Below are 14,927 nucleotides of genomic sequence, written 5' to 3' on the forward strand. Positions count from 1 at the left end.
AAAGACATGTTATTTAGCTGGTGACTTTATATTGCCTAGAAGTATGAATGTGAGTGGTCTGCCTCTCCATGCCAGCCCTGTAATAGATGTTAGCTGGATGTTATTGTTGTTTATTTAACTGTTTATTTGACTACATTAAAGAATACCTAACTCTTTATAGTCTTGTAATTCTTCAACACACTTGTCTCAGGGCATTTAATGGATGTGACACCATCTGTAGATGCAGATGTCATTCATCCCTGCTGTCTTTGAGTTCTTAGACTTTTTGAGATTCCTTTAAAGGAAGAATTGTCCAAGTTAAACTCTGGAGAGGAAAAACTAGCTTCACACTGATTGCACAATGTGAAAAAAATACAGGGGCCCCACGTTGACAGTCTAGTTTTTCCAGCACACTGACTGTGAGATTAATACAGATAGGCCAAACAGCTTTACCTGGATGTAATTTGTTAGGCTTGTATTGCCATCTAGTGGGTTGCAGAGATAATACACAGAGGCCTTGTTTGGATTGTCTTAAGTTCCCTTTCACTTACACTGTACCCTCAAGACTGACACATTCATGTGTGGTACAAATAACACATGGATACAAGCCAGAAATCCTTTTTGTTTTGACTCTTTCATTTTGATCTTCAGTATTTGTTGTCACGGTCCTCTTGAACTTCAATTGCAAGTTTCACAATGCTCTGTTTTTAAGATTGCAAAACAAGTTCCAAATTAAGAACGGTTTCATTTTGTGTCCTTCGCTTTAAAGATTGTAGTCTGGCATTCATTACCATTGTATAATGCCTCCCACTTTGCCCTGTGAGGAGTACAGGGCCTACATTTCAGGACATGCCATTTGGACTCTCTTTAAAATCCTTCTGCTGCCCTTTGCTTAGCTGGCCTCCAGCCCAGACCTCTTAGTGAACACTTGTGTCTCACTCCCATTTGCAGATTTCACCCTCCTCCAGTCACATTCCCTGTCAGAGAGCAATGGAAGGAGATTTTAAGACACTTCAACAGCAACACTTACTCTCTGTACCACTGAATTTTCTTTATAATCCATTCAAACAGTGGGTCATCCCCTATGGTCCGTACTGTTAATCTTAATCCCTGTTAGGATAACTGTTGCCAACCTCAAGATCCAGGCTACCACTTTGTTTCCTTGCTCGAAGTTCAGTTGTGTAATTCTCTTTGTTTGTCTTCTATTCAACCAAGTGGGGAGGCTGAGGCTTTCAGACGCTGCCTCGGGACTGTATGCTTTACCAAGTCCTGGATCTCTGATGTAAGATGTAGTAGAAGTGCAGTCTGTTTACATAATAACCTCACTCCAAACCCAGAGACAGTGAGATAAGTGAAATACAGCCAGGTTCACCATGCACACCCTCTTTTGTCTTCTGCTCTGTGTTTTTTCAGCAGCCCGTGACCCTTTTCTTCTTATGCTTTCTCCAGCTCTGAACACCTATTGTTGCCCCTTTGCTCCAAGCCTTGGGGAGGCGTCTTTGCTGCTGTCCAGCAGGTTTTCTGTCAGACTGCCATCTGTGGGTTATGTTGACCGACTGACGTCAAGCTGTGGAAATAAAGCTGTGGTAAAGAGGAGGAGCAAAGGAGAAACCCTAGAATTACAGAGTGACTGCTTCTGATTCTTTATGGGCTACTTTCTGGGAACACAAGCAGCTTTTTGAGTCTGAGAAACCGCAAATCACACAAACACTTTCACACATGTTGAAGCAGGAACTTGCACGGGAACTGTTAATATTTGTAAAATTCCACAAGACGCAGGGCACTGTGCTTCAGAGAGCACGGTTAACAGAGGGCATGTGGCCAAGAAAGAAATCGTACCAAAAAGTTGCTCAGAGCAGTCAGCTGGTATGCCTGAGTGTGTGCGCGTGTGTGCGTGTGTGCGTGCATAGTGAGACTAAAGGCATATTGACTTTCTGGATGTTTATACATACCATGCTGGCGTAATGCATTCCTTTCACATCCTCTCTTCCACTTCTGTTTCCATCAGGAAGTAAAAGAAGTGCTTTAACGCTGTGTAATATCTCAGTGCTGAAAACTGTGCCACGTGAGCCGTCAGACAGACATTTTTTCCATTCATTGTATTTTCTGACAACATAACGTAAGAGCTTTTAAAAGGTTAAGTGATTCAGCTTGGAATATTTATTTTTGCTTTGATTACTTTTTTAAATTCCAAAAGAATTACATATGAGATACCACAGAGAGACCCCAAAGCCACAGTAGCTATTTGAACTCTGAAGCCAGACAGCCAATAGGCTGAGGTGGAGAGCTTGGACATGATGCTGCCTTTATGTGGTATTGGAAAATAAAATTACATCGAATAATTTCTGCAAGACCCAGCTGGGGCTCAGGAGATAGAGCATGTAGTCCAGTAATCTAATGCTAATGCATCTCTCGAAGTGTGAATGTCAGGTTAAAGGTGCTTAAACATAAAAAAATAAATATGTTTTTGTAGTAAGAAACATGTGAGTATTCAAATAGAGAAAAAAATGCACTGTGTAATGTATACCTGTCTATTTAGTTCAACTATGGTGCTGTTATGGTTCCTGCATGAACCATAAAACAATTGCCATTTATGAAAAAGTATTTATAATTAGTTAAGACCAGATAAGATCAAATCTCTGATTATGGACATCACGAGCTAAAGGGAGTGGGCTCAAGTAGCTCTTGTTTTTCTTTAGATTTTTCATTCCTGAGCAATTTTTATGTCTTTATGGCTTTCTGGGAATACAAGACAACAAGAAGAGGAAGAACTACTTGTGGAGTAAAATGCATGCAGTCGTTCCTCAAGTTCTTATGTAAACATACCCACCCTTACCCTTTCTGTGGTGTAAATTGCAGGTATGCTAAAAGACACAGTGAAGCCCATCATGTTAAAGGAAATGTTTGGTGTCATTATGAAAGAATGCTAAACAGGTAAACACTGCAAATAATTTTACTTAAATATTGTCAGAAAAACACAAGTAGCAAAAAGTAGTAGCAGTAAAGACTAGCATGCTGATACTGCTCATGGAGGTAAAGCTTGTGTAAAACAATGCTTGTCAAACAGTTCCACCTTGAACATGTATTTCTGAACAATTTCTGACTTTATATATTTGTTACTTTTCTTATAATATTTTTTTACATTTCAATCTCTATCTTTTGAGTGAGTAAATAACTCAAATTTTGAGATATATAGTCAGTAATTTGAAAATTTCACATATGTAATTTGAAATGATGTGATGATAACTGCAAATTTGGAGATGAAACTAACAATTTTTACTTATTTACATCGAAAATTTGAATGAATAAGTAGAAAATTCAAGTTAGGCTTCTCAACAAGTCAAGTTAGTGAGAACATGAGTAACTTGACACATGTATTGTGATATGTTGAGCTAAAACCCCCAAATTTTGAGATAATAACTTGAACTTTCGAGTCACAATTTTGAATTTCAAAATTTCAAGTTGTTCACAAATAAGTCAAAACTTGTGAAGATAATAATAACCCCAAGTTTTGATACAATAGCTCAAAATTTTATATATATATAGGGAGAGAGAGAGAGAGAGGGAGAGAGAGAGAGAGAGAGAGAGAGTTGGTTTTTTAGGTCGCAGAAACAAGAATAAAAGCCATTAAAAGCCAGGGAAAAACCCATCCTCCTAAATGTGAATTATACGGAGAGGACATGAACGCACCATGGGATTGCAGCCTACTTTGAAGCCGGCGGGTTGGGCCACACTCCAATGAATTTACACAGTCCTACCGAGAGACCGAGGGAACGAGGGAACGAGAAAAGCCTGGCGCCTGCGTACGGCTTCGGTGTCCAGAAGCAGAGCGCTAAAGCAGCTGAAAGTGTGAGAGAAGTTCAGTTTTTAGCATAGTCGCGCCGGTTCTCGTTTCACCTCTTTAAATGGTAGAAACCACTGTGGGATAGTGATTGGAGTTGACAAGCCCGCTTCACTACTGTATCCCCCCTCCTTCGTCTCCTTCTCCTCCTCCTCCTCCTCCCCTCCCGCTCAACACACACAACCAGGAAATCGTCGAGGTGTGCTTCTTTTATCCCGCTTGTGGCTACCCCATTCGCGGGTGTCGATGCGGTTTTCTTCTCCTCTTTTTTTCCTAAGTTTTTAAAAAATATATATATATATTATTTTTATTCGGCTGGTTTGACTCTTTAAGCCGGGCTTCACCCCTGAAGTCAGCCAAAGTTGCCTGCGAGGAGAGGATCTCCACTCTGGCCGAACAATGAGGTGGGTAAAGCGGCTCAAATCCCTTCATCTTCATTGTGTTTCCAGGCTACATTTTGTGTTTCGGCTAATACTTTTCCAAGTAGACGACCTTTATTCTGACGTGGTAGAGCCTGCTCCACGGTGCTTGTCCGCTCGCTTAATCGCTACAGCAGGTGTTCCCAACGCGTTCACTTCTATTTCTCATTCAGAAGCAACTCTTGCGTTTAGTTGTTTTGGTGTCCTTTCAACCACACATGATACTGTGTAGCAGAATTGCCGTAATGCTGAGTGTTCGGTCCCACCTGTTCAAGTGCTTTCGAGAAATACTGGCTGAGAGTTAACTTAGCAGGTCGGATGACAAGAAGATACTTTTTGTATCAGCTTTTTGAGACACTCATTAGTGACCATTTGTTTAGCTACCGTAAGATTTCCTCTGGCAGTGTCGTTTGAGTAATTAAAATCCCCAGAGCAATAAAACCTCCGCAGTGTAACCGAAGATCAGAGATCAGCTTAATATTTAGAGCATGAAAAGGGATTGCTCGCAGACAGCAACAGCAAGGTGTGTTTGTGCTCTTCCAGCTGCACAATAACCACCCTGGTCACCTTGCTGTTGTTTATTTCATGTCATGCAGTCCACAGACATGCATTACACTAATTCTTGGTGGACACCTTTCCCCCCCCTCTGGCAGTTGAAGAGATATTTGCAGCAGGAACAAAATGGAAAGCTCATGTCCACAAATTCCACCGTCCTGTTACAGCCTGTGCAGTTGGCAATTACACGCTTTGAAGCCACCACTCCTGCCTGGCTGGAGCTTCTCTGGGCTCACTTATTTTTTATTTTATTTTTTGTATACCCCCTTCTTCCTCTCCAACTCTTTCACATTTTAAACGGTTATGGAGCCCTTATGTCAACGAACTCCTTTGGTACTTAGAAAGCCAAGGAGTTAAATATGTGTGGTGGTGCAGGCTGATAACCTGAGTGACTAGTTTTTCTTTTCTTTTCTTTTTTTATCTCAAACCTATTGCGCTGCCCTTTCTGTAACAATATCTTTCAGCTCAGGCGCATGGGTTGGTCCGGGTTTTGTATTTGTTGTGCACATATTTCTGCATGCTGACTTTGATTACAGCAGGAACGGGAGGTGACCGAGCTGCCCGAGATCCTGCCACAGGTTATGCATAAAACATACCCTTCTAATAAGGCCATTATTTAAGGTAACAGCAACAATAAGCAAAGATTACTGTGTTTACTTACTCGATGTAATGACATTCGGTCAACAAAGCATTACAAACTAGAACTTGCAAATCAACCAGCATATACCTACCTTGCTACTTTCTATGTGTAATACAATATTACCCCTCATATGATAAGATAATCACGCTGCTTTTATTATCAATAACTCCAGCCAGATTTTTAAAAAAAAAAAGTACTTCACTATCCAAAAACTAGGTCAGCAAAGACACAGTTAAAAACACACACACAGTGTGTAAGCAAAGAGCATTTTTTTGCCCATGTGCAGGTTGTGTCTTGCCCCTCAGAGAAGTTGGAAGGTTGCATGTGGCTTAATGAATGCAGTTGTCTAACTCTAAACAGATCATGCTTTGGCTAGCCCTCCATTGTGGCCCAAACAGTTCGCGTCACCTTGTATAATAGATAAAGGCTGGTATGCAGCCCCACTCATGTTCATTGTCACTTATCCCTGTGGAATGTAAATGTTGACACAGAAGTGCACCCCGTTGGTCAAAAGTTCAGGAACTGACCCAGTTGGTTAAGTAAAGCATCCCAACTTGGGGCTGCCTTTAAATGTGCAACCCGTAGAAACGCCCTGCTGTTCTTCTCATGAAACATTAGCACCGTTTCCCGTTAGACCAGGGATGGTAAAGTCATTGTGGGCCACATACAGCCCAGTTTGATCTTATATGGGCTTGACCAGTGAAACTACATGATAAATGTGTGAAATTTAAAACCAGTTATAATGCACAGACTCTGCTGTAAGGATCAAATATAATTTGCTTTTACTGTGGAATCTCAATAATAGGAACTTTCCTGGTATTTGTTTGCTTATCGCTTAGGTAATTATTTTGCTGTAGTATGCATGGTAGTGGGTGTGGACAGTCTTTAATAGATAGGAAAAGCTGTAAAACCTATGAAAACACAGTTAAGTTCAAAACATACGCGCTCCTTCACATTTCCAGTGGGCCAGATTTGAGTCTTTAGTGGGGCCGATTCTGGCCCCTGAGCTTTAAGTTTGCCTAATGTCTGCACTCCAGTTGAGATTCAGTTATAAACCCGTTGCAGTCAAAGCACGCTTTCATGACGCCACTTCTACAGCACAAACAAAAGAATACGGTGTTGTATGGCTCTAGATGTTTACTGGTAGCTTTGCCGTTGCTTTTTTAGCATGTCAATGTGAAGCAGCAATTGGTCTTTAAATAAAATGGCCTTAAAATGTCCTGACCTCTAAAACCCTGAGGGTTTTACTGAGGTTCCTTTCTCAAAGTGAGAAGTAAAGTAAAGCTAACACTTGTGAGGCTTTTATCTGAGGTGTAACTATTATAGATGATGCTACTTTGTCAAAGTAAATGAGGATGGAACATAAATAAATTCAATTTTTTTCCTTGCTTTATTTTGTTGTTGTTGTATTTTATAGCATATAACCCCTTTGAAAACATGCTGAGGTAGATAATTAACTCCAGAGATCCATGAATCAACATATGGATATTATCAGTGCAAAGACTGATGCTGCTGAAATGAAACTGAGCAAAGTTACAGAGGTTTTCGTGAAGACAACGCCAGGCGTTTTGCAGTGTGACACATTTTGGCACAGTGGCTACTATGTTGTGCTTTTTAGATTAAATGTAGGGTTGCTGATGTCACTCAACATGATACAAGTTGCCTGTTTTGATTGGCAAGAACCTTTCCAAGAAGACAAGTCCTTGATGTAGATGTTACAAACACATAGTTGTGTGTTTCCAGTGGAAAAGGTGTGACTGGTTGCACTGGTTTTTAATTTTTACATCAGTGGAAATGGGCCTTTTCCTCCTCTGAGCTCCACTGAACTGACTTTAAGGGTTGATCTGTTGGTGTGAATGCAAATTTCTTCAAGTTTTAAGTCACTATATTCAGTGTTTCCTTATGTTTTTTGTTTTTTTTGTATCTGCACACAGTGAACAATCGCTGTACTGATTGCCCGCACTTGAAACTGTCTTAGGTTACTCAGAAAGTGCATCTATCTGCATGATGATTCACGTTATTATCGGAGAGGTGACTCCCATCTCTCGCTGTGACTCACTGACTGGATCTTTAGCTAAAAAACTTTGTCCCATGTGAGACTGGCAGTGTAGCTGCCTCAGGCTCAAGAAGTAACACACAATGAGCGATCATAAACGCAGACAGGTGTAATGTGTCTGCTTAACATAATGTTTACAGTCTAATGGGTTTCCTGTGCCCTTTTTAGAAACGGTGCATGTGTGAAAGTGATGCCAAGCTCAATGTGTCTCTGTGCTCTTGCACAAGCTTATTATTGATCAGCCTTAAAAGCAGTGAACTGGCCTCCCTCCGCCAGCCCTTCTTCTGTGTCTCGAGAAATTTTCTTTTCCTTGTTCTGGCACTTACTTGGAAGGAATGCAGCTCTAACCGTGATTTATGTAGTTTTGCTGTTGTATCATCTGCCACAATTAAATGTTCAACCTCTTGACCCTCGTGTACTAAGAGTGGCTGTTATTTAGGCATTTAGCAACACGATTGCATACGGCCATGTAAGGATATCATGATGAAACTCTGGGGTTGCGACGTTATTGCCATGGCGTTGTGTAATGTTCATGTAGGGATGCTAAATAGTTTTCTTTTTTTTTCTCTTTTCATGTCTTCACTTGTTCTCCTAATTCCTTTGCGCAGTTGGATTTTTCTTTTCAAGGCTTATAACAGTGGCAGTTTACTTTTAACCCATGTGGAGTCTTTGCTGCACACAATTATAAGTGTGAGGTAAAGGATCAGTCTGAATTTTTATTTATTTATTTATTTTTGTTAGCTGACAGGAAAATTGCGATTCGCTTTCTTTTGCAAACTGTGCCCAAATACTTCCTCCTTCCAAAAAACCTGATTACACTTTCTTAATGTGAACATTAACGAAATTAGTTTTTTCCACCCATAGACCTCCATGTATCCTCACTCAACCCTCTGCCCAGAAGTAATTGGGATGTGCTTGTGGGAATGGTTATCTGTAATAGATTAAGAATAATGTCTTCAATTCACACGTCATAAAGGCTCGCGCGTTGATCTGCGCGTTGAAAGATTCCTCGGTGTGTTGCCGTACGGTCGGGGTGACGGTGTGTCGAAATGATCACAAAGCTTGCGTGCTTCGTCGCTGAGCTCCCTCCATTATTAAAACGGCCCCGTCTAGTCGCATTTTGTTTCCCAAAACATCCAATCACAGCTCACCCCCACCCTGAACCAATTTACCCCTCCTGCCACCTCTCGTACTCATAAATAGGCCATTATGCCGGCCAGCCTCTTGGATTAGGCACTTTGCTGCAAGAGTTGCCCAACATACAATATCCTCTATTGTATACTTGGTGACAGATCCAGTTTCCTAGGTAGTAGTTCATATTGCTTGTCTATAATTGTGCCTCTAGGTTATTGTTTGTTTGTTTTTTAATTTTTAAACTCTATGATCACTTATCTGTAAGTTAACCATTGCTGGTGATTTTTCACCGTTATGAAATAGTTTTTCAGTGAACTTTGTGTCAAAAAACCTGAGACTAAAGACGGCAAACAGAAACCCTAATGAGGCTGAGCTGTGTATCAACTTTTGATAGATACAAAAATATACGTATAAGTCTAGGAATGTGGGATAGGTTGATAACCAGTTATACAAGCATATCTCATTAGTCTGTGTCGTTTGTAGGAGTCGTGTATCTGGACGTTATCTGTGTGTTTGTTAAGGTTTTATGTGGATTTGTTGGTTTACTCAGAGTTTAGCGGTTGGTCACATGATTAGGGACTGTGTTACTGATTGCTAATATTAGGCAACCATTCACCTGGAGGGAAGTTGAATTATTTAATAACTCTGTGATCCCTGTGATAAAATTTCACCAATAAGTTGGTTTATTAAGCATAAACGTGGCTTGTTTTGCACATCCTCTTTCTTCTGTTTAGCATCTTCCTTTCCTTTTGCCTGTGTCTCCTGCTTCTACACAGCACTGGTACTACAATGAGTAATACCTTGAGGTTATGCTTTAACTTTAGTTGATGAGGTTCACTGACTTGTTTAAAATAAAAAAAGACTGAGAGTGAAAGCGCTGGTATTCAAAGCCACAGGACTCGTTTAGAGATAAACGGTAATTTCACTTTGAGGAACGCAGAAATGTGTGTGAGACACAAAGTCAGCGGTCAACACGGTAAAATGTTAACAATGAGGAAAATCTCAAATTTGTCCTAATGTTGTGTGCTTTGTGATGATAATTTGAGCTGTGTGTATTGGCTGCAGATGCCAACTGTTGAGAAGTGTATGCTCAACTAGAAGAAGGAAATGGGTGATTGCGTGTGTGTTTTGCGACATTATTGTGCCTGTTTACATAACGATGACGAGGGAAATGCGAGTTAATAATTGCCACTACTAAGTGGACGTTCGTCTTTGAAGAAATCTGTATTACTGCCTCAGTGATGGGTAGTCTGGAGGTAAATAAACATAGCATTCTTGTAAATTTGTTTGAAGTGGATAAATCTTTTATTTTTATCAGTCTTTTTGAATAAAAATGCTCAGAATTTTTTCTTGTGGCTTTGACGTTCACCTGACCGTTCAATCCAGTATGGAGAGACGTACTCTCATTAATAACAGTGGCATGGTTGTTGGCCAAGCCACTCAGGTCTTACTGATAAAGCTATTGCTTTGTTTAAGGTAAACAGGAAGTAGGATTTTTTTTTTTTTTTTTTTTTTTAGACCAAGTAAACATTAGGCATTGTGTCAGCCGGTATTGGTGTTTTGTAAGTGTTATGGTGTTTCGCTATAACTAATATAGACCTGCAGCTGTCAGTTAGCCAGTGATCAGGAAACGCTGTTTGCCCTCCCGCAGCGTTTTTCTTCTCCATAGGCCGGAGACTGTAAACACTAAGGTGTTGGGTCTCCATCTACGACCTTGTTTAAGATAAGACTTCTCAAAGCATTTTGAGCCGTTATGATCCTGGGGAGAAGTTTCTCTTCCAGGGCAGCAGGATTAGATTTCACATGTATGTAAATAATATCCTTAGCTTAACTGTGTCAAGAATGAGGTCAGAATTGTGATGACAAACTTCCTGTGCATTTGGATCTGTGCCATTTCTAACTGCAGATTTGAGCTTTTATCAGTATATACCTCTACTGCTTTGATACTTTCATTCTGTTTCCTAAATCTGTTCACGTAACTCTCCATGACAGGAAACCGTTGTTAGGATTATTCCCTTTGGTTAATTTTCAGGAAAAAGAAAATTGAAAAGTTCCTTGTTTTAGGAACTCAAAAAAGTGGAAATTAGACCTTGGAATGGAGGATCACTCTGACCACGGCCGGTTGGAGGACTTGTTCCACTTCTCTAAACTACAGAGCAGAACAACAACTGCAGTCCAGCTGATTTCACTGCCCTGCTTTTTATTTGTCGCAAATTAAATATTTCCAGAGAAGAAACTCTAAACTATAACACGTGCTATAACACAGTATGTGCACAGTAGCTGTTGCACAGTGACTGAATGAAGCTAAAGACTCGACACAGCCTCCGGTCTCCTCTGCAGCGGCCCGGTCTAGTGACATCATACGAACTGATGGAGAGCCTGCCGCTAACACTGGAGTGAAACCATAGATCACTTTGGGCAGAAAGGCTGCAGCGGTATATTGTATGGTCAGCAGTGCTAATGGGCATAAAGATGCAGTGGGTTCATCAGAGGGTCCACAGCTTAATGGAGCATAATGGACAACACTTGGTATAAAACAGCTTTATGTTGTCAGCCATTTTTAACGTTCCCATCTGAGGTCCTCAGATCGTAAGTTCACTTATCAGGAATGATGGCGATTGCCGATTGACAGTTGTATTGGAAAGAACAGCCTCAGAGGAGACCCAGTTACATGCATCTGTTAAGCACTGGGTTATATAATTAGTAGGCACCATTTATACATTAACACTGGAGAGTTTGACCTGGGTTTGTCTGAAGCTTTGTAACAGAGAAGGTTTACTTAAAGTCAACTCATGTTTCACTTTTTCTGTCGAGTACTGAGCTGCTTTCTGCATCGAACGTCTTTTTGCACATGACCGTGATGTGCATAATCTAGTCTAATGAGACAGTTTGTATTTTTTTTGTTGTGCTTGCTGTTCTGGTTGCACTGTGAAACTGAGTATTTCCCTTTCTGTATTTCTTCAGTGTGTTGGGTCCTGAATTGTAAAAGTTTGAGCTTTGCGTGTCTAAAAAGACTTTCCTTTAGTTAAAGAGTCACGTGTTAAAAACGTTTATTGCCTGGTGTTCAGGGCAATAAACATTCTGTTTGTTGCCCTGAACATTTTGCAGAGGCAAAGCAATTGAAAACAACCGAAAAGAAAAAGCTTGGCTTGTCCAAAGTGAGGATAATCCAAGTAAGCATTTTTGGCAAGTAACATAAGGTCAAAAGCTATGGACGGAATGCCATTGAGAAGCAGGAAGTGTGACTTAGGTGTTGCCTCCTTCCTTTTTGCCCAAAGTTGACAAAAAGAGACATCTCCTCTTAATTTCAGAGGAAAGGAGCATTACAAGTCAGGGCGGCTGAGTAAAGAGTTTGGATCAGCAGGGGATTGTTCTCCTTCAGAGAGCGAGCCGTGCCTCCTTCTTGGCCTGAGTCGAAGAGGATATGCTCCAACCTGTAAAAGGAATTGAGCTCAGAGAGGAGGACAGAGGTGAGATGGTTCCAAATATGGGCATTAAAAGTGTGCCAGTCCTGTCCCCCACAGCGTACACAAACGCACCACACGTGCAGGCCGCGCCACCTCTGAATCAGCGGGGATTCGTATCCACTCTTGACGTCATTGGACAACAAAGTGAACGTTTTTGGCCAAAGAAGTTTTTCCACAGCACCCGAGAGTGGATGCTCAGCAAAAGATGAGTCAGCAGGCAAAGAATGCTCAGGCGTTTGACTCCATTCAGACGAAGATACTGAGAAGAAGGGTTTAAGAATAGTTTGATTCTAGATGTTTCTGTGTTGCTGATTCATGGAGGCGGAAAGCAGTAGCCTGCAGCATGTATGTGTGTCTGTCTGTACCTTCAGCAGCATGCTAGGACTTGTGTGTGAAGAACCAGACGTAAAAGGGTAAAAAAACAGTGAAGCAAGAAGAGCAGTAGATTGCTTTAATTCTTCCCTATAAACGCATTATCATAAACAAATGGGCAAATGAGTCTTTTAATCGTTTTAAAGGAGACTGATGGTAATAGCAGGACTTCGAAATGTAGCCGATTCCTTCCTTTAAAAGCGTAGTGTTATATTAAGTTTGTTCTGCTTCACTCTGCGTTTTTAGAAACATGTCAAATAATCGTTGTTCATCCCCCAAAATTCCTTCCTGTGTCTTACAAATGCGAAGATCATCACTCTAATCCTCAGAAACGGCCTCTCGTTTTCGTTTGTTCCTCGTCCACCCGATAAGCTGAAGAAGCCACACCGGAGGGAAGTTTACTCGGACTGTGAACATCGAGCTACATATTAACATTTATGGCGCAGCTGTGTCTATCTCACGGCAGAAATTGGACTCTGCAGTTTGAAAGCTTATCTTGTAGGTTTGGGAGAGTCCCTAAGCACTTCTCACAGGATGTATCACATTAACTCAGAGGTTTGCTTCAGAGTCATGTGCGTCCAGCTGAACGTCGCTGGCAGCCGTATATATGGGCCACGAGTGACGTGAGGTCAGTGTACGCTCAAATGGATAAGGCTGAGCATCAATGGGCTTTTGTGTGGGCTCGCAGTGTCCGAGTTAGCATCGGGGGTCAAGTCGTTGTGCGTAAGCCAAAAGCTCAGACTTCAGATAGCTTGAAAGTGTTTTTTTGTGTGTGTGTCTTCTAGTGCTTCCTCAATATATGATAATAACGCAAGCAAATGTCCTTAATTTGGACATCTCAGGCACATCTGTACAGGCTTACATTTTGTTTGCAAGATGTGGCCAATCAGAAGTAAGCTGGCTTAAAACACAAGAGAATCATGGGAATCATGCAAAGTTAGTTTAGAGTCCAAAACAAGAGGAAGTTAATATGAGAGTAAGAGTCTTTTTAAATCCCAGTTTTAGTAAAACTGGACTGTTTGTAATTGAGTGACTTTAAAGAAACGATACAAGTTGCCCAGTTTCAGAATCTTTGATGCAGAAGGAGCATTCACGTGCCGGCACATGATGGGTTTCCCCACGGTGCTCCTTCACCATTAACAGTTCCTCTTCTCACTTCTGTCTGCAGCTGTGTGCCCATCTGGGCCATGACTTTCCCACCGCTACCCTTTGTAAAGCATTCAGGTGCTCTGGTGTGAAAGGGAAACTTTCACTCTTCATTTAGTAATGACTTTTATTTATAGATAGATATAGATATAGATAGATATAGATATAGATATAGATATAGATATAGATAGATATAGATAGAGATAGAGATATAGAGATATATATATAGAGATATAGAGATAGAGATATAGATATAGATAGATATAGATAGAGATAGAGATATAGAGATATATATATAGAGATATAGAGATAGAGATATATATATAGAGATATAGAGATAGAGATATATATAGAGATATAGAGATATAGATAGATATATATATATATATAGAGATATAGATAGATATATATAGAGATATAGAGATAGATATAGAGATATAGAGATAGATATAGAGATATAGATATCCCCATCTTACCACATTCTAATCATCTAATGAGATTTAGCGCACATGCTGGCTGTAAGTGGTGCTCTTCTGTTGCAAGCATTTAAATAGCTGCTTGCTTTTACAATATCATTTGTGAAACGCATTTTGTGTTCTTCTCAAAAAGGCCACAAGGGAGAAGGAGGAAGTGGGTTGGTTAAATGCAGACTTTATTTAGTGACTTATTGTCATTCTCTGTCTGGTTTCAATGTGACGTTTTATAGTGGGCAAAAAATAAAAAAAGTGATGATTCACAGTTTACTCATCTAAGGTACAGCAAAGCCACCTGAGGGTTACTAATTTGTATGCGACACCTGTTTCTCATATATATTTTTGTGTGTGGGTTGTGTGTGAATCACCTCCCCAAAGCTGTACAAAAAACGGTTTAAAAAATGCAGCACAAAGTTGAATGAAAATTGTTGGTTCATATCTGGTCAAGTGTTCCGTGAGATGCAATCTTGTCTTGTTTGCAGTCTGTACGCCACGGAGAAAGGCATTTATTCCTGAAGGCAAGAATAACTCAAAGATGAACATCATTAAAAAGAGATTGTTGGCTGTAGTTGTTTGGGGAGGGAAATGAGCTTTTCATATTGTGGAATTATGAACTCCTGGAGGAGATGCCTGATGAATTAGAAGGGATGGATGCAGAGACAGAAATGTGGTTCCCTACTTAGTGTCTAGACAAGACCTATTTAATATATCCCCAAATCATGTACATATATAGCAAGAGATATTTCTGCAAGGATACCACCAAGTGGCATTAGCAGGCATATTTTATACCTACTGAAACAGTTGAAGGAATGACTGAGGAGCATGGTAGGAGGGTCAGGTAAAGA

At 40.5% G+C, this 14,927-nt stretch overlaps 1 protein-coding gene across 3 annotated transcripts in view; it reads left to right on the forward strand.

Moving 5' to 3' along the window:
* Positions 1–3,754: 3,754 nt before the first annotated feature.
* vaspb (vasodilator stimulated phosphoprotein b) overlaps positions 3,755–14,927 on the forward strand; it is a 32,295-nt gene continuing 21,122 nt past the window's right edge. For all 3 annotated transcript variants that reach the window (XM_005927322.3, XM_005927324.3, XM_042222570.1), the window contains exon 1: positions 3,755–4,224. In XM_005927322.3, the coding sequence (XP_005927384.1) occupies positions 4,220–4,224 (5 nt within the window). In that variant the 5' untranslated portion in view covers positions 3,755–4,219. The remainder of the gene's footprint in view (positions 4,225–14,927) is intronic.

The sequence above is a fragment of the Haplochromis burtoni genome, unplaced genomic scaffold, assembly GCF_018398535.1.
Source record: "Haplochromis burtoni strain Fernald_Lab_line unplaced genomic scaffold, NCSU_Asbu1 Contig_88, whole genome shotgun sequence".
Taxonomy (NCBI): domain Eukaryota; kingdom Metazoa; phylum Chordata; class Actinopteri; order Cichliformes; family Cichlidae; genus Haplochromis; species Haplochromis burtoni.